This window comes from Heptranchias perlo, chromosome 4, assembly GCF_035084215.1.
Source record: "Heptranchias perlo isolate sHepPer1 chromosome 4, sHepPer1.hap1, whole genome shotgun sequence".
Taxonomy (NCBI): Eukaryota; Metazoa; Chordata; class Chondrichthyes; order Hexanchiformes; family Hexanchidae; genus Heptranchias; species Heptranchias perlo.
This window is the reverse complement of record NC_090328.1, coordinates 103516785-103542091: the sequence shown is the minus strand read 5'-3', so window position 1 is coordinate 103542091 and position 25307 is coordinate 103516785. Positions and strand designations below refer to the sequence as shown.

General features: G+C 42.5%; 2 protein-coding genes across 4 annotated transcripts in view; one reads left to right on the top strand and one right to left on the bottom strand.

The window, feature by feature from the left end:
* LOC137321164 (coiled-coil domain-containing protein 17-like) overlaps positions 1-8396 on the top strand; it is a 74475-nt gene extending 66079 nt beyond the window's left edge. Inside the window, exons 13-14 of one of the 3 annotated variants that reach the window (XR_010962728.1) lie at positions 1935-2665; positions 5968-8396. Coding sequence is in view for 2 of the 3 variants with exons in the window: in XM_067983417.1 (XP_067839518.1) it covers positions 1935-2072; positions 5968-6015 (186 nt within the window). In the remaining variant the exon portion in view is untranslated. Of the gene's footprint in view, positions 1-1934 lie in introns of all 3 variants that reach the window. The other 2 variants (XM_067983417.1, XM_067983418.1) reach the window with 2 other exon arrangements.
* Positions 7388-25059, bottom strand: LOC137321166 (ciliary microtubule inner protein 2B-like). The gene is made up of 5 exons (XM_067983419.1): positions 24915-25059; positions 15778-16010; positions 14356-14537; positions 14069-14276; positions 7388-8762 (listed from the first exon to the last, which is right to left on the bottom strand). The coding sequence occupies exons 1-5, from the start codon at positions 24980-24982 to the stop codon at positions 8665-8667; spliced, it is 789 nt and encodes a 262-aa protein (XP_067839520.1). The 5' UTR covers positions 24983-25059; the 3' UTR covers positions 7388-8664.
* Positions 25060-25307: the final 248 nt, after the last annotated feature.

The following is a 25307-nucleotide window of genomic DNA, read 5'->3' as shown; positions in this document are numbered from 1 at the left end:
TTGCACATTAGTAGGGATGATTTCTTCTTGTTGCTATGTCTAGTGATATTACATACAAATGCAATATCAGAAGCAGGCTTTTTGTGATATAGTTCGGTGTCGCCAGTACCTTGCCCAATTGGTATTTGTTAGGACAAGACAGTGAGAATTGTAGCCAAACCCAGTGCTGTCCTTGCCTGATGCTTGGGCTGATAAGTGGCAAGTAACATTTGCGCCAGACAAGTGCCAGGCAATGACCATCTCCAACAAGAGAGAGTCTAACCACCTCCCCTTGACATTCAACGGCATTACCATCACCGAATCCCCACCATCAACATCCTGGGGGTCACCATCGACCAGAAACTTAATTGGACCAGCCACATAAATACTGTGGCTACAAGAGCAGGTCAGAGGCTGGGTATTCTGCGGCGAGTGACTCACCTCCTGACTCCCCAAAGCCTTTCCACCATCTACAAGGCACAAGTCAGGAATGTGATGGAATACTCTCCACTTGCCTGGATGAATGCAGCTCCAACAACACTCAAGAAGCTCGACACTATCCAGGACAAAGCAGCCTGCTTGATTGGCACCCCATCCACCACCCTAAACATTCACTCCCTTCACCACCGGCGCACCGTGGCTGCAGTGTGTACCATCTACAGGATGCACTGCAGCAACTTGCCAAGGCTTCTTCGACAGCACCTCCCAAACCCGTGACCTCTACCACCTAGAAGGACAAGGCCAGCAGGCACATGGGAACAACACCACCTGCACGTTCCCCTCCAAGTCACACACCATCCCGACTTGGAAATATATCGCCGTTCCTTCATCGTCGCTGGGTCAAAATCCTGGAACTCCTGGGAATCCTGGAACTCCTGGGAGAACCTTCACCACACGGACTGCAGTGGTTCAAGAAGGCGGCTCACCACCACCTTCTCAAGGGCAATTAGGGATGGGCAATAAATGCTGGCCTTGCCAGCGACGCCCACATCCTGTGAACGAATAAAAGAAAAACACGGGCACACTTTCCAACAGGAGTTACGTGCCTTCAGCCGTCTAGGCTCTAAACTCTGAAATTCCCTCCCTAAATTTCTCTGTCTCTCCACTTCTCTCCTTCTTTGAGACCCTCTTTAAAACCTATCTCTTTGACTAAGCATTTGGTTGCCTGTCCAAATGTCTATTTCTTTAGCTCGGTGTTAATTTTTGTCTAATTACGCTCCTGTGAAGCGCCTTGGGACATTTTACTACATTAAAGGCACTATATAAATGCAAATTGTTGTTGTTGGATTGTAAGAGTGGCAAAACCCTGGCTGCTTCTCCCTTTTCAGGCTTCGGCACTGAGACCAATTCGCCTACTGCTGTACTGAGTGAGATCAGCTAATGTGACTAAGATCAACAATTGGGATCTTCCTGGCTCAGTATCATAGATTGCTAGGCCCTCACCTGCTGGATTGTTGCTGTTTTGGAACTGTGATTTGTAAGGCCTTCTTCACGTGTTATTACTGTAATGGCCTTGAGTGAGTGTCGGTAGTAACATTAAATGTCAATTTGACTGATGCTACTAATGGAAGTGTCAGAGAAGGAAAAGTGCCTCGGGGAGGCATTATCACATGGAGAGGAGCAATATGATTACAATTTATATGCGATTACACAGTATCCTAAAACTAATTTAAATGATGATACTGATCTCTGCCTATATTATATGCGGTATTTATAATGTACTGGGAGGTATCTTCGGTGTTTGAATCTTTCACATTTGTACAGAGACTTGGTTTTGGATTGCTCTAGCAAAGAGCCGGCACAGACACGATGGTCCGAATGACCTTGTCCTGTGCTGTAAACATGTATGTTTCAAATCCGTCATTAAAAAAATGTACAGGTGGATTGATTTGAACTCAGTAAGGTATAAGGAGGTTAATAATTACTCGGGTAAATGTTACCCTGTTTTGTTTCAGGCTGCAGCACGCACTACTATCCCCGTCGATGCTCCAATTCTGTCGTATCGTTCATCTTATCGTTATCCGACAATGCAGCTGGTCTATCCCTCTTTTGCAGAGAGTGTGGATCCTCCTCCTCCTTCCGCTGATGTGATGGTACTGCATTGTTCCGCCTCGGCCGAAACTCAATAAGAACTCCTCAATTCCACCAATAGTAAGAGAAAGAAAATTCAGAAACATGCAGGAATATTCCAGTGTTTCAGTCAAATGATATTAAAGAGAAAACTTTGGAAAAATCAAGCTACATGTTCTGAGGAATACTAACGAGACCTCTCGTGGAATTGCTCACAATGAATCAGAGCTTTTGCTGAAGTGTGATGTCCAAACTGTGGCAGGAAACGTGAGACTTACAGGAAGTGTGTGCTATATGCAAGGCTTTTAATATGATGGATGTATGTTTGTGTGGTATTACATCATACAGACCAGGAAGGACCTTAGTCTCAACCAGTAGGGGTTCTGCAACTGGCCCTTGCATCCCCAAGCTAGAGAGATTGAGATGAACCAATTTGACAGAGGATCTTGAAACTAGTTGTCATCCTGCGTGAGCCCTCTGCTGGAAGTGTACACGTGTGGAATCTTGGTGGCAGCACCAGGATCAGTAACCGCAATCCGCAAAGTTAAATAGGCCACAGGCACCGGTTGTCCAAGCTGCCATGTGACAACTGGTCACTTGGATGGGATGCTGCAAGGTGGGTGGCTCCCATTGAACCAAACACAAAATGAATCATCAGTCAGGAGGGGAGGGGTTAAAGAAGAGTAAGGAAGGCAACAATATTTTTTAAAAATCTAATTCATACAAAACATTGGCTAGGCCACAATTACATACTAACCATACGAACATACAAATTAAGAGCAGGAATAGGCCATTTGGCCCCTTGAACCTGCTCTGCCATATGATAAGATCATGGCTGATCTGATTGTGACCTCAACCCTACTTTCCCGTCTACCTACTATAACCTTTGACTCCCTTGTTAATCAGGAATCTATCTAACAGTTAGAGCACTGTGTACAGTTTTGGGTATCCCATTATAGAAAGGAGATTAAAGCCATAGAGAGTATCCAACATAGATTCACCAGGATGGGAAACTATAGTTATGAGGAGAGATTTGAGATACAGGGACTATTTCTACTGGAGTGACAAGGCTAAGAGGATATTTAATAGAGGTTATTAAAATTATAAAGAACTTTGATACCATGAATAGGGAAAGACTGTTTCCTCTGGATGGGTAGTCGGTGATGTGGGGTTGTTAAAATTGTCACTGAGAGTGAGGAGAGAGGCTAGGAGACATTTCTTTATGCAGATGGATGTTGAATAGTGGAGTGCTTTGCCACGGGAAATGCTTAAGACAGAGACCATTGCAATTGTTAAGGGAAAATTGGGCAAATATTTGAAGTAGAGGAAGATACAAGGCTATGGGGAGAAAGCGAGGCAGTGGAACTAATATTGGATTGTTCCAGCAAAGAGCCAGTACAAACACAATGGGCTGAATGGCCTCATTCAGTGCTGTAAGTTTCTATGGTTCTTTCCCCTGACACTTTTAACTCGTGTTCACAGCAAAAAGTTTCCATAAATAGACCCACATCTCCAATGAACTGAAACTTACAGCCTTAAGTGTGACAGTTTCAAATATTGTTTTTCTCTACTGACACCAGGAGTAAAGAACTCTGTGGCTCAGCCAAACTAATAAAAGTCAATTTTAAAACTAATTGCTCTAGATGGAAAAATTCTAATACAGAACTCGGCATGTTTGAGGCATGGAAGAGCTATTCTTCTGCCACAGGAATATCCTGATTTTAACAACATGAACAGTTATTACTGACCCTACATTACAAACAGTGAAAGCTGAAATAGGTGACTGGGGTCTGTACCTTACAAATTTCCTAATCTACATACCAGGATCACCTATGCCAGCTGTACCATTTCCTGGTGGTGCAGGCAAACGTGCCCACTGCACTACACCTTTCCCCTACCTGCAGCAGTGCAGTTGGGAGGTTCACCTTGTAAGGTGGTTCCTCTTGAATGACTTGTAAAGAAAGAAAGACTTGCATTTATATAGCGTCTTTCACAACCTCAGGATGTCCCAAAGCATTTTACAGCTAATAAACCTTTGAATTGTAATCACTGTTGTAATGTATGAAACACAGCAGCCAATTTGTGCACAGCAAGATCCCACAAACACTGTGTAGCAATGTGATAATGACCTGATAATTTTTTTTTAGTGATGTTGGTTGAAGGATAAATATTAACCAGGACACGGGGGAGCACGCCCCTTCTCTTCGATTAGTGCCATGGGATCTTTTACATCCACCTGAAAGGATAGATGGGGCCTCGGTTTAACACCTCATGGCATCTCAGACAGTGCAGCACACCGTCAGTACTGCACTGGAGTGTCAGGCTAGATTTTGTGCCTAAGTCTCTGGAGTGGGACTTGAACCCACAACCTTCTGACTCTGAGGCAAGAGTGCTACCGCTGAGCCATAAGAACGAGGTTACATAGGATTGTTGGCTAAACTCATAACTGCCCGAGTAACATGTTTTGTATTACGCCCCATAGTCATTTCTTTTGGCAGACACTTCAGGAAGTAAAATGCATTTTGAAAACCCAGATTTACGTGCGAATGATTAAAGAAGTTATGAAGTCTGTGTTGTTCAATGTTATTTTTACGGGGGTATTTTGGGTAACTTTCCTCCTCTTACTGTGTTTTGATCTCCCATCACTTTGTGGGCAGCCTGATTTCTGCAGTAGAGAGGGCGATTGATCAACTGTCACCAATAACCCCTGATACCATCCGCCAAGCGGCCTCACGAACCATCTCACTGTGACTATTCCCAGATTTCACCCTCTTCGGTTGAGAGATGCACAGATTGAGAAGTGAGTGAGGTGAAACTTGAACTTGTATCAGTGCCTGCTCTGTGACTCCGAGCATTAACACCGTAAGACTCAGTGCCCCATTCGTAGCTCATATTCATCCATGTCTAATGTGTTTCACATTCATGTGAATGTAATAATCAATTTTATCTTTGTTCACGTTCATTGAAAGGGATGTTTTTCCATAACTGCTTCAGTCTAATTCTTGTTATGTAGCAATTAAATTATTTTAAATCCACAGCAATATGAACTGTTTTTAAAATGTATGGCCCTCCCCTTTCACCTGCCCTCTCTCTATTTCTCGTTAATTCATTGTCAAGTTAATGAGATATTTTCATTCCTTCCCCAACAATCACTGTAGTGAAAATATTAAACCTATATCTAAGCTGTGATCCTTCTGGACAGTCCTGTTTACATTTTTTTTTAAATTATGTTCACTTTAAGCTCTGAATCTCAGTCCCTCCATATATAAAAAAAAGTTTTTCCTTAATCTTTAACAACTTTATTGATCATTGATTTGCTAAGTTTAAAAAAAACTCTAGGTGTCAGCCTTGGCTCAGTGATAGCACACTCGCCTCTGAGTGAGAACATTCTGGGTTCTGAGCTCTATTCCAAGATGGAGCATATAATCTTGACTGGCACTCCAGTGCAGTACTGAGGGAGTGCTGCACTGTCGGAGGTGCTGTCTTTCAGATGAAGTGTTAAACTGAGGTCCTGTCTGCCCTCTCAGGTGAAGTAAAAGATCCCATGATCACTATTTTGAAGATCCCATGGCCAACATTTATCCCTCAAACAACATCACTAAGAACAGTTTAATTGGTCTTTTATCCCATTGCTATTTGTGGGACATTGCTGTGTGCATTATTGGCTGCTGTATTATCCTATATTACAAAACAATGACTACACTTCAAAAGTAATTAGTTGGCTGTGAAACGCTTTGGGATATCCTGAGGTTGCGAAAGGCACGATATAAATGCAAGTTCTTTCTTTCTTGGTCATTCTGTGGCTTTGGGACTGGGCAGGAAGCCCGTTAGCCTGATTAAGATTGAGATTTAAGACAACAAGTCAATTCAGATTAAGGGCCTCTAGCTAACACATTCTACTGCCTTTTCTCTTTTCAGATGCTGATGCAGTTGCTGTTTTTATTTTGGGTTACAGGTATAGACTGAGGTGATCAAACTTACCGGAGGACAGACTGCTACTCTGGCTGGGGAGATGGAAAATGTACACTCTATATCTCCACCATCTCTCTCAACCCCTCCACTGTCTCTGTGCTATCAGGCTGATTGTCTGACATTCAGTCTTCGATGAGCCACAATTTTCTCCATTAAAGGTTGGAATGACCAAAGCCATTGTCCTCAGTGCCCATCACAAACCCCATACTCTTGCCAACAACTCCATTCCCCTCTCTGGTACTGACTCAGGTTCAACTGGACTGTTCGCAAGCTCGGCATCCTATTTGACCTTGAGCGGAACTTCATAATCCTCTCCATCATTAAGATTCCCTACTTCCACCCCAATAACATCACCCTCCGCTGCCCCTACCTAGACCCATATACCACTGAAACCCTCAACCAAGCCTTTATCACCTCCAGACTTGACTATTCCAATGTTCTCCTGGCTGGCCTCCCATCCTCCAGCCTCCATAAACTTCAACTCATTCAAAACTCTGCTTCTCATATCCTATCCAGCATTTCATCTTACTTCCACATCACTCTTTTCTTTGCTGACCTACATTGGCTCCTTGCCCCCCAATGCCTCAAGTTTAAAAATCTCTTCCATGGCCTCGCCCCTACCTATCTCTGTAACCTCCTCCAGTCCTACAAACTGTCCCATCCCCAAACTCTCCATTCTGCTGATTTTGATCTCTTGTGCATCCTCCCTTTGCCGCACATTGACGCTGTGCATTGCCTAGGCCCCGAGGTGTAAATTGCCTTCCCTAACCTCACCGCCTTTAAGAGCCTAGTTAGGATCCACCTCTTCAACCAAGCTTTTGATCACCCTTTCTAATATCTCCTTTGGGTCAGCCTCCAGTTTGTTTTTTTGATTACGCCTTTGTGAAGTGCCTTGGGACATTTTCTACATTAAAGGTGCTATATAAATGCAAGCTGTTGTTGTAAATTTAGATGATTCCTCAGCATTTTGAACCCTATGACCGTCATAATTTATAGCATCAAAATGTGTGTATGATAGACTGTAGTGATTAGATTAATGTCTGAGGGTGGTCCTGCATGGTCTTCATAAGACAGTCACCCTCTGTTGCCTTTCAGAGGTCTTTTATTATTTTTGTATACAATATAATTTATTATCGTCTTGTACTTTAATTCTTAAACTGTTAATACTTCCATTTTTACATTAGTTTTTCATGGCAAAGTCTCAACATATTATGATACATTCACTACCTTTGATTATTTATGAACGATCAGAATTTCTCCCCCCAATTATTTATCTTCCTCTCTGAAAGAGGGATGACTTGTGCTATATAGGGTGCACACTCCCCCCCCCCCCCCCCACCCCCCCCACCCCCCCCAATACCTTGCTAATTAATTATTCTCAGAGTGTCAGTCCACTATTCAACTGTGAGATCCTGATTTTGTCGTCTTTCGATATCCACATGTACGTGTTATCCTGCTGGGTTCAGGACAGTGGTTAGGATTAGGCACCCTTGCTGACTTTTCTCTGCCCAAGGCTGACGGCACTTCAGCTCCCTGAAATTGTGAGCTTGGCTAAAATAAGCTAACTCAGCACAGACCAGAGATTGATCATGGAATTACCCTTATAATCTACAATAAATTCTCCAAAAAGCATCTTACGCTATTTGATACAATACTGCATTTTCCAATTTACATGTTTCGATAGTATCTCAGTCCTATAAGATTCACCTGTACAAAAATTGAAATTTAAACGGTCTGGGGTAGATTTTTGAATTGTCAGCTGCATGTAAAACTGGTATTGTGGATCAACCCCATTACAGAAACCACCCGATTTTAAATTCCACTGAGAAAGAAAGAAAGACTTGCATTTATATGCGTCGTTCACAACCTCAGGACATCCCAAAGCACTTTACAACCAATGAAGTACTTTTGAAGTGTAGTCACTGTTGTAATGTAGGAAACACGCCAAGTAATTTGCACACAGCAAGGCCCCACAAACATCAATGTGATAATGACCAGATCATCTGATTTAGTTGTTGGTTGAGGGATAAATGATGTCTCGTATAGATTTTTAACATCTCACAGAGTTTTAACATCTCATCCGAAAGACGGCACATCCAACAATGCAGCACTCCCTCAATACTGCACTGAAGTGTCAGCCTGTATTATGTCTCTGAAGTGAGGCTTGAACCCACAACATTCTGACTCAGAGGTGAGAGTGTGACCACTGAGCCAAGGCTGACACTTGAAGGAAATGAAAATTGGGTGGTTTTTATAACGGGCGGTCCATCTGAAATATCAGTTTTGTGTTGTATGGTAAGTTGGAAGTCTACCTTTCTAAGTTTAGAGATCAAAAATGATTTTTCTCCTTAATAAATTTTAAGTTCCTTGTAAAATATTATACATTGACTGTAGTAAACCTTGACTTTTGAACTATAATACAGATGACAGAATTCTTAATGAATTTCTCAACACACGATTAAACAATGTGAAAGAATTAGCTCCGACTTTAATTTTACGGGATGCAGTAAACATAATCAAATGAGCGACTGATATGATTAGCAGAAAATCAGAACAGTCTGCCAGCACACTCAAATTTTAGTAATGTTCTTGTAAAAGTCAAAAAAGCCTAGAAATCAGCTATATAGAGAGCTCATTCCTAAATCAAGTGGGGCATGGTGACTGCATGGATCTCTTCTCACCAATTCCCAGAGCGTTAAAAGTATTGCATCCCCGGCTCTTTCCGACCTTAAACTGTTCACCTGTAAAAAAACAAAATGAATATATTGATTTATAAATCACAACAACTCACACATAAGTAATTATTTGGAAGCAAATAAATTAGTCAAAGAAATTAGGAAGATAGGAACAGGAGCAAACCGTTCAACCCCTCGAGTCTGTTCCACTGTTCAATTAGATCACAGCTGATCTGTACTTCAACCCCGTTTACCCGCCTTTGCTCCATATCCCTTGATAGTCTTTCCGAAGAAAAATCTGTCGATTTTAGTCTTGAAATTTTCAATTGACCCAGCATCCACAGCCTGTTGGGGGAGAGAGTTACACATTTCCACTACCCTTTGTGTGGAAAAGTGTTTCCAGATTTCACTCTTAAACAGCCTAATTTTAAGATTGTGCCCCTTTGTTCTGGAGTCCCCCACCAGAGGAAATAGTTGCTACACTGTCTCTACCCTATCGAATCCCTTCATCACTTTAAAGGGAACATTTTGGTGCAGCCTTTGGACCAACGGAACTTTGACAAGGTGGGGGGGTGGGTTGGCTGGGGGGGAGCGGGAGGTAAAGTAAATCTGTATCAGCTTCAAATACAAGGGTATAATACTGGTAGAAGTTTCCCCTTTGCACTATGCGTAGTGAAATCATAAACTTATTTATGAAGAATTTTTTTAAATGATTTTGTCATGCCACAGGGAATTGGTGTTGTGGCCAGCTGTGTGCTGCTAGCAGTGACTGTCGCAGGGGGGCATTTGCGCTCTGGGAAATAAACCCAGCTGGCATAGGCTCAGATCTGCAGAGATTGTGAGGAGTGAAATAAGAGCTGGAGGACGAACTGGGAAAAGAAGATGGAGTGCTGGAGGGACAGACAATCCCAAGGTATTGGTACTGGAAAAAAAAAATCTAGACTCTGCTCTAACAGGTCAAATGCCACATCTTTGTGGAACATAATTGTCAGTTTAATCTTTACTTGAATTTGGTGCGGCAGACGAAGGACACACAATAGAAAATTACTTTGTAGTTTCAGGTATTGAACTATGGGGAAAAACACCACTGGCAAAATTGTCAGCATACATACCCTGTGGCAGCATATTCTACCTGGGCGGGTTGGCACTGAACAGCTCCCATTCTGCTCTGATATTGTGGTTCCCATTAACACCAACAGCCATCTCTCCTCCATCAGCCGAATGGTCTGGTGGAAAGGAGACTTGAATGGGGATCATGGGGAGGTGGGGGTCTTACCACAAAAAACACAAAGGCTGGAAGCAGATGTTTACGTTGACCCTGGATGGCACAGGGAAAACAATGAGCTGCTCTGTGCTGCTTAGTTCACTAGACTACTACTATAAGTCAAAGTCATTTTATTGCGCTATAAAATTGAATTATTCAATAATTTGAATTAAGCAACCATGACAGAAATGTATTTTTGTCTGCATTGGATGATTGACTTGTATCACTTACTAGAATCAGTACACTTACTAGGGTTACTTGCCGTTTCCTGTGACTTGGTTTTCTGCTGGGTCCAGAAATTACACGTAGCATTAAATTAAAAAGTTCAATTAATGTGCATTGGGATGGTGCTTTCTGTGGAGCAAAGTTGTTTTCATATGTAATGTAGGCAGTGTGTGGAGGCACTAAATAGTAGCTGCTTCATAGTAAGTTCAATGGCAGGATAGGAGAGGAAATCAGATGGATGAAATGTAGGGACAAACATCCTTCCTGTTGTCAAAGATTGGCCATCCATTTAAGATTGGTAAAAGAAAGGCAGCCTTTTGATCGAATGTAACTATGGGAGATGCAGTCATCTATTGCCTTTTGTTTCAACGTAACTTCAATAGGGTTTGTGAAATGATTCTGTGGTAAGCTTGTTCTGTGTTTAGGTCTGTGCTGATCTGCAAAGAAGTTAGATCATTTTGAAACTAACATGTTTCACAGCATAAGAAGCGAGCTTCTGTTTAAAGTCTATGTGGGGAGAAAAAGTGAGTGGCATACTTATTATTTTGTGTATGGCAGAGGACGGTGATGTATATGATTCACTGTTTTATATTGCATTGTGGTCATTTATCTCTTTCACTTAAATAAACTGCCAGATTCAGAGCCCAAGCCTTGGACTGGTAGAATGAATATTCAGTCTGCTTTTCGGAGGAGAAGTACGTGGTGACATAGTCTAGTAGCTGATGTGCACAGTAGGGTTCTTTCTTATGATCCCCGCGTTTTGGTATCATGAACCCAGATAGTGGGAAGGTTGTGGCAGACTCTAGATTGTAGAGACACAAGGTCTACTTATGGGAGCAGTCAATGATGTTGAGCCCGAGAAAATATCTAATCTAAGCATCCAGAAATGTGACAATGGTGGCAGCTTTGTGGGATCTGAATAGCACTCATGGACTGAAGGTGATTTAGACATTTAAAATGTAAGTTACTTGGACAGTAATGGCATTTGAGATTAAAAAGGTCAGCACAGACTAATCACAGACAGCCAGCACAGATTTATTAAAGGCAACTCATGTTTGCTTAATTTAATAGAGAATTGAAGAAGTGGCCGATTGGATAAATAAGGAAAAATAGTATGAGTAGTATATATTGATTTTTAAAAATGTGTTCAATAAGGGATCTCACAAGATTTAAGGTAAAAGGGGGTTGCTCAGATTGGAGACAGGTTGAAAGAGGGGTACACCAGACGTCATGGCTGGGTCTACTTTTTTTTGGTCTATACAAATGATTTGGACTTGGGCATAGGGAGTACAATTTGTTGAAAACACAAAAGTTGGAGGTTTGGCAAACAGTGAGGAGGACGTAAAAGACTTCAGCAAGATGAACAGGTTAGTGGAACGGGCGGGTGGTAGATACAAATTCATGTGGATAAGCGTAATGTATACACTTTGAAAGGAAAGAAAGAATGCAAGAACTTGCATTTATATAGCATTTTTCATGACCTCAAGATGTCCTAACGTGCTTTATAGTCAATGAAGTACTTTTGAAATGTGGTCACTGTTGTAATGTAGGAAATGCGGCAGCAAATTTGCACACAGCAAGGTCACATAAATAGCAATGAGATAGCAAAGCTTCACCAGGATGATACTAGGGGTGGGAAATTATAGCTTTGAGGAGAGATTTGAGATCCTGCGACTATTTCTACTGGAGTGAGATGGCTAAGAGGAGATTTAATAGAGGATTTTAAAATGATGAAGGGTTTTAATAGACTGAATAGGGAAAGACTATTTCCTCTGATTGGAGAGTCATCAACAAGGGGTCATCAATTTAAAATTGTTATTGAGAGAGTGAGGAGAGAGGTTAGGAAAAAATTCTTTATGCAGACGGTTTGTGGAGTGTGGAATGCTTTGCCATAAGGACTGTTGAGGCAGAGACCATCACAGCTGTTAAGAGAAAATTAGATAAATATTTGAAACAGAGGAAGATGCAGGGCTATGGTAAGAGAGCGGGTCAATGGGATTAGTGTTGGCTTGCTCTAGCAAAGACACGATGAGCCAAATGGCCTCCTTCTGTGCTGTAAACTTGTACTGTTCTATGGTTCTGAAGTAACAAACAGTGGAACACAATGACAAAAACTCCAAGACTTAGGCTGGGAATTTCCTCGGAGTTGCTGTCTGTTCCGCTAGCATAATTTCACCGGAGGTGCAGTGGAAACCCCATTTCAAGCAGCTTCGAGGAATTTCCTGGCCTTAGATAAAGAGGTGGGTTTAGCATCCCTATATACTGTCTCCTATATTAACAATTTGGAGGAGGGGATCAAGTGTAACATATCAAAGTTTGCAGATGATACAAAGATGGGAGAGAAAGTAGAGAGTGAGGAGGACATAAAAAACCTACAAGGGGATATAGACAGGCTGGGTGAGTGGGCGGAGATTTGGCAGATGCAATACAATATTGGAAAATGTGAGGTTATGCACTTTGGCAGGAAAAATCAGAGAGCAAGTTATTATCTTAATGGCGAGAAACTGGATCGGGTGGATGCGGTAAGGATGTTCCCAAGGATGGGTGAAACTAGAACTAGGGGGCATAATCTTAGAATAAGGGGCTGCTCTTTCAAAACTGAGATGAGGAGAAACTTCTTCACTCAGAGGGTAGTAGGTCTGTGGAATTTGCTGCCCCAGGAAGCTGTGGAAGCTACATCATTAAATAAATTTAAAACAGAAATAGACAGTTTCCTAGAAGTAAAGGGAATTAGGGGTTACGGGGAGCGGGCAGGAAATTGGACATGAATTTCGATTTGAGGTTAGGATCAGATCAGCCATGATCTTATTGAATGGCGGAGCAGGCTCGAGGGGCCGATTGGCCTACTCCTGCTCCTATTTCTTATGTTCTTATTATCCGTATCTGCGGAAGAGAAAGCAAAAAAAATGAGCGTTTCATTCCGCGGTCCTGAGACACGAAGAAAAGAAAAAACTTCGTGGACATGAATTCGAAGCCAAAGAAAGGAACAAGTGCCGGCACGAAGCTGATGACAGGAGATCCCATTGTCAAGCTTTTGAACCGGTAGAGAAATACATATCGACAGGTGAGGGTACAGTTAATTTTTGCCTCTAATTTTATTAAGCCTAATTTAATTCCAAACTTTAAAGGAAGAGATGATATTGATAATTGCACTTGAGCTTGTAAATTATTGACAAGCCATCATAAGTAGATTAAAAATGTAAGAGATCTCTGTTGCGTTTCCTGGGTCTTCATATCAATGGATAGTTGTCATGCTCTGGGTCATAAGTCACGTTAGCTCAGCTTACGAAAGTGATCAATGAAGAAAATATCTTGTGTAAAGACCCAAAAATGGGACAGCAACATATATAACACCGCAAGATGGGAATTTAGTGCTAAACCAATTTGGATTAACTGATAGTTTCAAGTAGGCAACCTTGAATTCAGAAGCATTGATTGTAGGTGCACCTCATTTATATTACAGAGCTGCTGGTGGATATTGGTGGTAGCAGCAGCGTAACAGTGGGGGGAGAGGGAGAAGAACCTTAGTACACATTACATTGATAGCAGGCCAAAACCTGGTAGTATACAGAATCTCTCCCAACAAGGGGCATGAGTGCACCCGGGGTGGGGTGGAGGGAGGGGAGGTAAGTTAATGCAGAATTAAATGTATCATTTGAAACATACAGAGCTCAATATGCTCACCATGTTACTATGGGTAATGTATGCAATGAGGTGTGTTGTGAGTAAGACTATCATCATTAAACATGTACTTATTTATTTTACCTACAACCTACTGAACCGTAACCAGAATGCAGGCTGGTCAATTACAGCAAGAAATATACTAATAGATATCAACATTGGAATGAGAGAAAAAGATGAATAAAGCACGGTAACATCGTACCTGGAACAAAACCATTATAAGTAGGATGGACTGCAGAATTATGTCTATAAATAGTCCTGCTCTGCTGCTCTGTTGTCTGCTGCTCTGTTAGATTTTGATCTGTTTTTTGGATCATATCCCTCCTGGTTGGGAGACAAGGATCACTAGGCAGCTCACATTCCATGGGGATGAAAGTACAGTTATTCGGTGGTCTAATTTGATCTGGCGCCTAAAGGAAACAGGAAAAGAAGTTGCAATATGTGTTACTTCAGACATAGAGACAGCACAAAATCCACACAGAATCTTACAATGCCAGATAGAGGCCTCGATGACATCTTTGATGCAATCATATCGCTCCTTTTGCACTCCATCATTTCAAGTTGTTTCAGTTCTTCAATTGTCTGAATGGCACATGTTGCTTCAGGATTGTTGTCGTAAACATAATTCTTTAGAGCAAAATGATATTTACCATCCCTCGGATAGAAGTAGCCTATGGTTAAAAGTGACACAGTTATTGTTTTTGACAAAGTGAGGAAAAAGCATACTGGCTTTCTTCATTCAAACAACTTAAAAACGATGGGGGAAAACAATTGACACAGCTGAAAAGTCGCAACACGGTAATTTTGCACCATTAACTGTGAGACCACTGCAGTCTGTTGAAGAATAAACAGAATATAAGGCAGTCGATACTCACTTAATCTTGACCTGGTGGTCAAATTTCAACTGCTGTCCATGTATCACTAGAGTCATCTGGAGTTAATCATCGTAACAGCAGGGATTCAGTGAAAACACGAGGCGGATTCAGTGAAAACACGAGGCGGATTCAGCCGTGGCTCAGTGGTAGCACTCTGGCCTCTGAAGTGAGAAGGTTGTGGGTTCTAAGCCCCAATCCAGAGATTTGAGCACAAAATCTGAGCTGACAATCCAGTGCAGTACTGAGGGATTGCTGCACTGTTGGAGGTGCTGTCTTTTGGATGAGACATTAAACCACAGTGCCGTCTGTCTTCTCAGGTGGACATAAAAGATTCCATGGCACTGTTCGAAGAAGAGCAGGGGAGTTCTCCTGGTGTTCTGGCCAATATTTATCCCTCAACCAACATCACTAAAACAAATAATCTGGTCCTGTGATTAGCTGACGATTTTCGGTACCCACATAGATGCAATTAGGAACTCATGTAACAATTTTAGTAACATCTCAGTCAGTATTTTAGTACAAAGTCTTTATGATGGATAGGGCAACTAGGAATGGGCAGTAAATGCTGGCCTTGCCGGCGATGCCATATCCCAAGAATGAACATACGAGCATACGAACAGTGACAGACAGGAAAAGACCATCTGGTCCATCCAGCCCGTCCCACACAATTGTGAAACCTTGTATATATTGTGATACCTTGTGTATCACAATATATACACTCCCCACCCCACCTAAAATCATGTGAATAAAAAAAAATTCAGCTCCCTATCTGATTTTCAATCGTCTTGTTTGCAAGTGTACGCAAGCAACAAAGACTACTTTGGAAAAATCAGAGACTGGTTTCAGAGGGACCTTCTTTCTAGAATTTGTAAAAAAAAAATCCTTTTCTGATATTGTATAAAGTGGAGCAGTATTTTTTTACAAAGTGAGATGGTGTTGAACTAAACATTTCTTCTGCATCTTATTCATTGGTGGATTCTATGAAATCTGTCACAAAACAAGCCTCAATGAATCACAAAGGCAGAATCAGCATCACCATTTTTAATGTTTGTCTTCTGCACCTGTCCCGCATACGTGGTAATTTCTGGATGGCCGTAAGTCCTATTTAGGAGGTGCCTCGGAACCTGGGGATTGTACAGTGATTTTGTTTGGGTCAGAGTTAAACGTGGTGACTTGGGCTGCCCAGGTTCATATGAGAGCAGCCCAAGAGTAGCATTGCCATAGGTCTCCCCTAACCGGCTTCGTAACTTTGGCACATAACCTCCATACCTGCAAAGCAAACGAAAAAGAGTTTTTTAATTGTCTATTGTTATTTAGGTAGGGAAGATATTTCAGCTGTTATCTGACTATATCAGATGAATATGTGCTGGAGAGATGTTGCAGGAGGGAGGGCTTTAGATTCCTGGGACTTTGGGACCAGTTCTGGGTGAGGTGGGGCCTGTACAAGCCAGATGGGTTGCACATCAACAGGGCTGGAATCAATATCCTCACGGGGAGGTTTGCTAGTGCTATTGGGGAGGGTTTAAATGATCTTGGCAGGGGGATGGGAACCTGAGCGTAGATTCAGAAGGGAGAGAAGCAGAGCTGGAAATGGAAGGTAAAAAATTAGTAAGCGAGTTTGGAAGGCAGAGGAAACAAAGATTAGAAAATAGACAACAAAAGAGTTCGGCAGTGTTTAATAGTATATACTTCAATGCAAGGAGTCTAGTGAATAAGGCAGATGAGCTCAGGGCACAGATAGACACGTTGAATTATGATATCTTAGCTATTACTGAAACATGGCTTAAAGAGGGGCAATTGTAAACAATTTTACAACACCAAGTTATAGTCCAGCAATTTTATTTTAAATTCACAAGCTTTCGGAGGCTTCCTCCTTCCTCAGGTAAATGTAAAGAGGGGCAGGAATGGCAGCTCAACGTTCCTGGTTACAGGGTTTTCAGAGATCGAGAGGGGGTAAAAAAGGAGGGGGGTGGTGGCAATATTGGTTAAAGAAACAATTACAGCTGTGAGGAGGGATATGTTAGAAGGATCATCAAATGAGGCCATATGGGTTGAGCTAAAGAACAAAAAAGGGGCAGTCACACTGCTGGGAGTGTACAATAGACCCACTCAAACAGTCAGAGGGAGATAGAAGAGCAAATATGTAGGCATATTTCTGAGAAGTGCAATAACAATAGGGCAGAAATAGTAGGGGATTTCAACAACCCTAATATTAACTGCATACAATCAGTGTAAAAGGTACAGAGGACGCAGAATTCTTAAATTGCATTCAGGAGAACTTTATTAGCCAGTACGTTGCAAGCCCAACAAGAGTGGGGACAGTTCTGGACTTAGTTTTAGGGAATGAAGCTGGGCAGGTGGAAGGAGTATCAGTGGGAGAGCAATTTGCTGGTAGTGATCATAATATAGTCAGATTTAGCATAGTTATGGAAAAGGACAAAGATAGAACAGGAGTAAAAGTTCTCAATTGGGGAAAGGCCAATTTGACTAAGCTGAGAAGTGATTTAGCAAAAGTGGACTGGAAACAGCTACTTGAAGGTAAATTAGTGTTAGAGCAGTGGGAGGCATTCAAAAAAGAGATAGTGAGAGTTCAGAACAAACATGTTCCCACAAAGAAAAAAGGTGGGATTGCCAAATCAAGAGCTCCCTGGATGACAAGGAGCATACAGGGTAAGATATGGCAAAAAAGGGAAGCTTATGTCAGATACCAAGAGCTCAATACTGCAGAAAGCCTAGAGGAGTATAGAAAGCGCAGGGATGAAATTAAAAAGGAAATTAGGAAAGCAAAGAGGGGGCATGAAAAACTACTGGCAAGTAAAATCATGGAACACCCAAAGATGTTTTATAAATACATAAAGAGCAAGAGAATAACTAAGGAAAGAGTAGGGCCTATTAGCAACCAAAAAGGTAACCTATCTGTGGAGGCGGAAGAGGTGGGTACGGTTCTTAATGAATGCTTTGCGTCTATCTTCACAAAAGAGGAGGATGATGCAGAGATTATAGTTGAGGAGGAGTGTGAAATATTGGATGGGATAAACATAGTTTATTTCTAGGGGGATGGGGTATAAAAGCAGGGGAGTCATGCTACAACTGTACAGGGTGCTGGTGAGACCACATCTGGAGTACTGCATACAGTTCTGGTGCCCTTATTTAAGTAAGGACATACTTGCATTGGAGGCAGTTCAGAGAAGGTTCACTAGGTTGATTCTGGGTATGGAAGGGTTGTCTTATGAGGAAAGATTGAACAGGTTGTGTAGAAATGCATAAAGAGTTACTTGACCATGTTAATGTAGAAATGCATGAATCATGCATTTCTACATTATGCATCATGCATTTCTTCTTTACTTGACCACAGTAAAGAAGAAATGCATGATGGATATTTGACCAATGTTAACTCCTTGGCTCCCATAATGGGGTAGCTACAGCACACACACACAGAAAGACACAATTGTGTAATTACATTTAAGCCTTGGTATGTTGATAATTAAGTTGGCTGTGCAGGTGCTTGGTACTGTCTGCCCCCCCCCGCCCCGAGCAGATAAGGGTATTGCTGACTATAAAATATACTGAGAATACAGTTTCTTGAGAGGCCATGTGGCCTTGAGACTGACTTCAGCCCTACTGATAACCAGCTTTAGAATTTAGGGAGGGTAGTGTTCTCAGGCCTACGAGGCCTACGTGCCAAAACAGGAATGAGCTATGGATGTCCAGAGGAGGCAGGCTCACTATTTGATTGACCAACTACCTGAACCAATAAAGAATGTACATGTACGCCCATATTCTATGACAGGTGACATTGCTAATTAAACTGTATAAATGTGAACTGTTTCCTTTGTTCAGTGAAGAGGTTATTCTGACCGTTGTTCAGAATACAGCTTCCCTTGTATACAAGTCAATTAAAATAAAACTTTTCCCTTTGTGATACTGGTCTGAGTGTGTTAGTGCATTGGTATAGTGTTAAGTTTTGACAGTTGGGACTATATTCATTGGAGTTTAGAAGAATGAGAGGAGATCTTATTGAAACACACAAGATTCTGAGGGGACTCTATAGGGTCGATGCTGAGAGGATGTTACCCCTCATGGGGGAATCTAAATCTAGGGGGCATAGTCTCAGAATAAGGGATCGCCCATTTAAGACGGAAATGAGGAGGATTTTCTTCTCCCAGAGGGTCGTGAATCTTTGGAATTCTTTACCCCAAAAAGCTGTGGAGGCTGAGTCATTGAATATATTTGAGGTTGAGTTGGACAAATTTTTGAACAGCAAGGGAGTCAAAGGATATGGGGAATGGGCGGGAAAGTGGATTTGAGGTAAAAATCAGATCAGCCATGGTCTCGTTAGGTAGCGGAGCAGGCTCGAGGGGCTGAATGGCCTACTCCTGCTCCTATCTCTTATAGTGAGAAAGGAAGTAATAAAGGGTTTAGCATCTTTGAATGTAGATAAATCGCCAAGCCCAGATGAAATGTATCCTAGGCTGTTAAGAGAAGCAAGAGAGGAAATAGCCCACCTGACCAGGAGGAAAACTGTAGACTGCTGGAAGATATCAATGGACTGATCAGAAGGGTGGAAAAGTGGCAAATGGAATTCAATCCAAAGACATGTGAGGTGATGCATTTGGTGGGGGGCAAACAAGGCAAGGGAATACACCATAAATGGGAGGATGCTGAGAGTTGTAGAGAAACAGCGGGACCTTAGAGTGCATGTCCAGAGATCCCTGAAGGTAGCAGGACAGGTAGATTCGGTGGTTAAGAAGGCACAGGGGATTTTTTCCTTTAGTAGCTGATGCCCAGAATATAAGAGCAGGGAGGTTATGCTAGAAGTGTATAAAACATTAGTTAGATCACAGCTTGAGCACTGCATACAGTTCTGGTCACCACATTACAGGAAAGATGTGATTGCTATGAGAAAAGATTGGATAGGCTGGGATTGTTTTCTTTGGAACAAAGGAGGTTGATGGGAGATTTAATTGAGGTGTATAAAATTTTGAGGGGCCTAGATAGAGTGGATAGGAAGGATCTATTTCCCATAGCAGAGGGGTCAGTGACTGGGGGACATAGATTTAAAGTAATTGGTGGAGGGATTAGATGGGAGTTGAGGAGAAATGTTTTCACCCAGAGGGTGGTGGGGGTCTGGAACTCACTGCCTGAAAGGGTGGTAGAGGCAGAAACTCTCAAATCATTTAAAAAGTACATGGACGTGCACTTGAAGTGTCGTAACCTAAGGGCTACGGACCAAGTGCTGGAAAGTGGGATTACGCTAGATAGCTCTTTTTCCACCAGCACGGACACGATGGGCTGAATGGCCTCCTTCTGTGCTGCAAATTTCTATGATTCTATGATGACAGGAATTGCTAGATGAAAAAAACAATGTCCATCCAGTTCGCCTTCTACCGTCCAGATAGTCTCAGGATACAAGGATAATGGAGTTGTTGACTAATCAGAGCAATCAATCTCTATCAATTAGTCTATAACAAATCTAGACATGACGTGAGGAAAACTCCAATGGTGAAGAGCTTTGGGAACCATAGATCCTAAGTCACCTGTTCCTCCCAAGCATACTACACTTACCACGTATCTTATTTCAAATTACTGACATACTGTAACCCAAAATGTTCTTTTCTGAAAGAAATCTATCTAATCCAAATCACAGGTACTCTCAGATTCAAACACATACACTTTATAGTACGCAAATATCTAAAATCTACACCCTAACCGCAAATGTTTCCCCTCCCCACTGAACTAGTCAGGTATTAACATTTCTCATGGCAGCTATTATTACATAGTAACAGGAGTAGGCCATTCAGCCTCTCAAGCCTATTCCAGCATTCAATTAGATCATGGCTGATCTGCACCTCAACTCCATATTTGTTCCATATCCCTTGATGCCCTTACCTAATAAAAATCTATCGATCTCAGACTTGATAATTTCAATTGACCCAGCATTCAAAACCTTTTGGGGAAGAGAGCTCCAGATTTCCACTACCTTTTGTGTGAAAAAATGTTTCCTGATTTCTCTTCTGAATGGCCTAGCTCTACTTTTAAGGCCGTGCTACCCTGTTCTGTGTTCCTCACCTGAGGAAATGGATTCTCTGTATCTACCTATTGAATCCCTTTATCATTTTAAACGCCTCGATATTTTAAACCCGCTTAACCATTTTTTTCTTCTCTTCTCCAGTTTTCCCTCCAATTTTCTCCTTTCTTTTGCAAATGGTGATTCATTCTGGGGTGTGATTCCACAAGATCTGGAATGCACTGCCTGAAAGGGTGGTGAAACCCTTCAGATAATGAAGCAGTCCATGCCTGCATGCAGCAAGACCTGGACAACATCCAGGTTGGGCTGATAAGTGGCAAGTAACATTCGCGCCAAACAAGTGCCGGGCAATGACCATCTCCAACAAGAGAGTCTAACCACCTCCCCTTGCCATTCAACGGCATTACCATCGCCAAATCCCCCACCATCAACATCCTGGGTGTCACCATTGACCAGAAACTTAACTGCACCAGCCACATAAATACTGTGGCTACAAAAGCAGGTCAGAGACTGGGTATTCTGTGGCGAATGACTCACCTCCTGACTCCCCAAAGCCTTTCCACCATCTACAAGGCACAAGTCAGGAGTGTGATGGAATACTCTCCACTTGCCTGGATGAGTGCAGCTCCAACAACACTCAAGAAGCTCGACACCATCCAGGGCAAAGCAGCCCGCTTGATTGGCACCCCTTCCACCATCCTAAACATTCACTCCCTTCACCATCGGCGCACTGTGGCTGCAGTGTGTACCATCCATAGGATGCATTACAGCAACTTGCCAGGGCTTCTTCAACAGCACCTCCCAAACTCACGATCTCTACCACCTAGAAGGACAAGGGCAGCAGGCACATGGAACAACACCACCTGCACGTTCCCCTCCAAGTCATACACCATCTCGACTTGGAAATATATCGCCGTTCCTTCATCGTCGCTGGGTCAAAATCCTGGATCTCCCTTCTTAACAGCACTGTGGGAGAACCTTCACCACACGTACTACAGCGGTTCAAGAAGACGGTTCACCACTACCTTCTCAAGGGCAATTAGGGATGGGCAATAAATGATGGCCTTGCCAGCGACGCCCACATCCCATGAACGAATAAAAAAAAAAGCAGATTCAATAACAACTTTCAAACACCGGCTGAGGTCAGCTGACTCAGCACCGACCGAGGATGGAACCTGGGGCATTCCTGTCTAGTTAGCTCACAACTGGATAGCTCTTTCAAAGAGCTGGCACAGGCACAATAGGCTGAATGGCCTACTTGTGTGCTGTATCATTCCATGTTTCTATGATTCTAAGCCACAATCACCCTCCAGCACTTGACTCAATACTGCCAAAAGACATTAACTCATCAATCACCTCATTTGCTGTTTGTGGGACCTTGCTATGTGCAAATTGGCTGCAGTGTATGCCTAGATAACAACAGTAACTACCCTTCAAAGGTAATTAATTGGCTGTGAAGCACTTTGAGATGCCTTAAGGACATGAAAAATGCTGTATAAATGCAAGTCCTTCTTCCTTTGTGGCTCCTACTAATTTAATATTTCTTAATAAAACCAATTCTTAGCTTTTGGATCGAGATGTATAACCTGTCTATTTCCATTGAAGAGAAATGGAGAGTGTGAAGCAGCTTATGGTATATTCAGTAACGTTAACCTTATCAGAACTATACTACAACAACAACTCGCATGTATATAGCATCTTTTACTTAGAAAAATGTCTCAAGGAGTTTCACAGAAATGTGAACAGACAAAAATGGATGCCAAGTGAAAGATGGAGATACTAAAAGCTTTGTCAAAGAGTTGGGTTTTAAGGAGCTCTTAAATAAGGAGAGCAAGGTGGACAGGCAGAGGGGTTTAGGGAAGGAATTACAGAGCATGAAACCTAGGCAGCTTAGGGCATGGCCACCAAGATGCACAAGAGGCCAGAATCAAGGGAACGGAGAGCTCTTGAGAGGGGCTGTATGGCTGGAGGAGGTTACGGAGATAAGGAGGGGTGAGTCCATGAAGAGATTGAAACATAAAAATGAGAATTTTAAATTTGGGATGCTGGAGGCCATGGGACCATGTAAGCCAATGAGCACAGGGTTGATGGGTGACTGAGTCTTGATGCAGGATGGAATATGAGCAGCAAAGGTTTGGATGAGCTGAAGAGGCCTTCCAGAAGAGAATTGAAATGGTTGCGTCTGTAGGTGACAAAGCCATGGATGAGGGTTTCAGCAGCGTACGTGCTGAGGTAGGGATGGAGGTGGGCGATGTTATGAGATGGAAATAGGCAGTCTTTGTGATGAAAATAATATGGAGTTGGAAACTCGGCTCAGGGTTGACTAGGACACCACGGTTGTGCACAGTCTGGTTCAGCCTGAGACAGTGGCCTGGGAGGGAGATGTAACCAGTGGCTAGGGTACGGAAGTTGTGGCCGGTGCTGAAGAGGATGACTTTGGTTTTCCCAATGTTTACCTGGAGGAAACTGCAACTCATCCAAAGCTGGATGTTAGACAGTCTGACAACAAAGATGCATTGGAGGGGTCAAGAGAGGTGGTGGAGAAGTAGAGCTGGCTGTTGTCAGCATGCATGAGGAAGCTAACCCATGCCTGCGGATGGTGTCTCCAAGAGGCAGTATGTAGATGAGGAAGAGAAGATGCCAAGGATAGATCCTTGAGGTAATGGTACGGGGCAGGAAGAGAAGCCATTGCTGGATATGCTCTGGCTATGATTAGATAGGTAAGAGTGGAACCTAGTGAGGGCAGTCCAACTGAGCTCGATAATGGAGGAGAGGCATCGGAGGAGGATGGTGTGGTCAACCATATCAAAGGCAGTGAGAGGTCGAGAAGGACGAGGAGGGATATCGCACCACTGTCACTGTCACAGGATGTCAATTGTGATTTTGATTAGGGCTGTTCTGAGCTATAGGAGGGTCAGAAACCTGATTGGAGAGGTTCAAACATGGAGTTGTAGGAAAGACGGGTACAGAATTTGGGAGGAACAATCCAGGGTTTATTGTTCACCTATGTCACATTCCCTCCCAAGCACATTGCGCATTAGGTCACATTTTGATTCACAGGAAGCATTCATTTGCCTGTGTCCTTCAAGAAAAGGCTCAAGAAAAAATATCTGGAGAGTAGCAGGATTGCAACAACTATTTTGTTATTTCTTTTACTGATAATTGTTAACTAAATTTGTGGTAAATCTATGTATATAATTATTTAGTTTTATTGATTCAAATGTGTATATTACATAAAAGTATGTAAAACAAAACAAAAAAGGCCACCTCCTAATCTATATTAATATTACAACTACTAGAGTTAGAAGTAGCATGCAAAGAAAGAAAGAACTTGCATTTATATAGCGCCTTTCACAGCCTCAAGATGTCCCAAAGTAATTTACAGCCAATGAGGTCCGTTTGAAGCGTAGTCACTGTTGTAATGTAGAAAACACGGCAGCCAATTTGTGCACAGTAAGGTCCCACAAACAGTAATTAGATAATGATTGGATAATTTGTTCTTTTAGTGATGTTGGTTGAGAGATAAATATCAGCCAGGATACCGGGAAGAACTGCACCTGCTTTTCTTCAAATAGTGTCATGGAATCTATAATATCCAATTGAGATAACAGATGGAGCCTCAGTTTAACATCTCAACCGAAAGGCGGCAGCTCCGACAGTGCAGCACTCACTCAGTACTGCACTGAAGTGTAAGTCTAGATTATGTGCTCAAGTCTCTAGAGTGGGACTTGAACCCACAACCTTCTGACTCAGAGGCGGGAGTGCTGCCACTGAGCCACGGCTAACGAGCATTTTATTTTACCCATTTTTAAAGTTATTTTTCCGCCTCCTCTTTTGTTGCCCTGCACCACACCAACCATTCCCCGATCCAAATGATGAGCTGGGTTTAGTGTTCCCAAGCCTCTGCCCATTGCACTCCTGAGCCAATCATTAGAAGCCATGCGACATTAGTTTGAGGTTGCCTTGTCCTCCCTTTGGGGAAGTACACCTCCAGTCAGCACTGCCGAAATTGGGAACTCACTGCGTGTGCCAGCCAAACCTGTGCTGCTATCGCTGGGCAGAACTTTGGATCAGTGCACAAAAATGCCTCAACATACAGCATCTCCACAAATTAACTTAGAAAAAGTACATTTCTCAAGTCTTACCCAGGCATGAAGTTCGGATCAAACGTACTAAATACATTCTCTGCTTTGAGTGGTAATGGAAAAGGCATCTTAAAGCAAAGTGCAATGAAAGAACCTAAAAGTAATATCCTTGAAGGAATATTCTCATCGGTTGAGTAAAAGGTTACTGTGTCCCAGGCTGCTCCTGGCTATTAATACGTTACCATGTGTAGCTGGGCTGAGCTTCAGCAGTAACCAGGCACCGGGGCGAAAGTTACTTTAACGACCAGCGTCACGTGACCGGGTCACAAACACCCCGGGAGCCTGCAACAGAGGAGATGTAACTAACATGACATTGCATTGAAATTACCAGCTTGATAGTAGCTGAAAGAAAGGGACAGTCAGTGGAGACTTTACTACCTTCTCAAGTGCAAC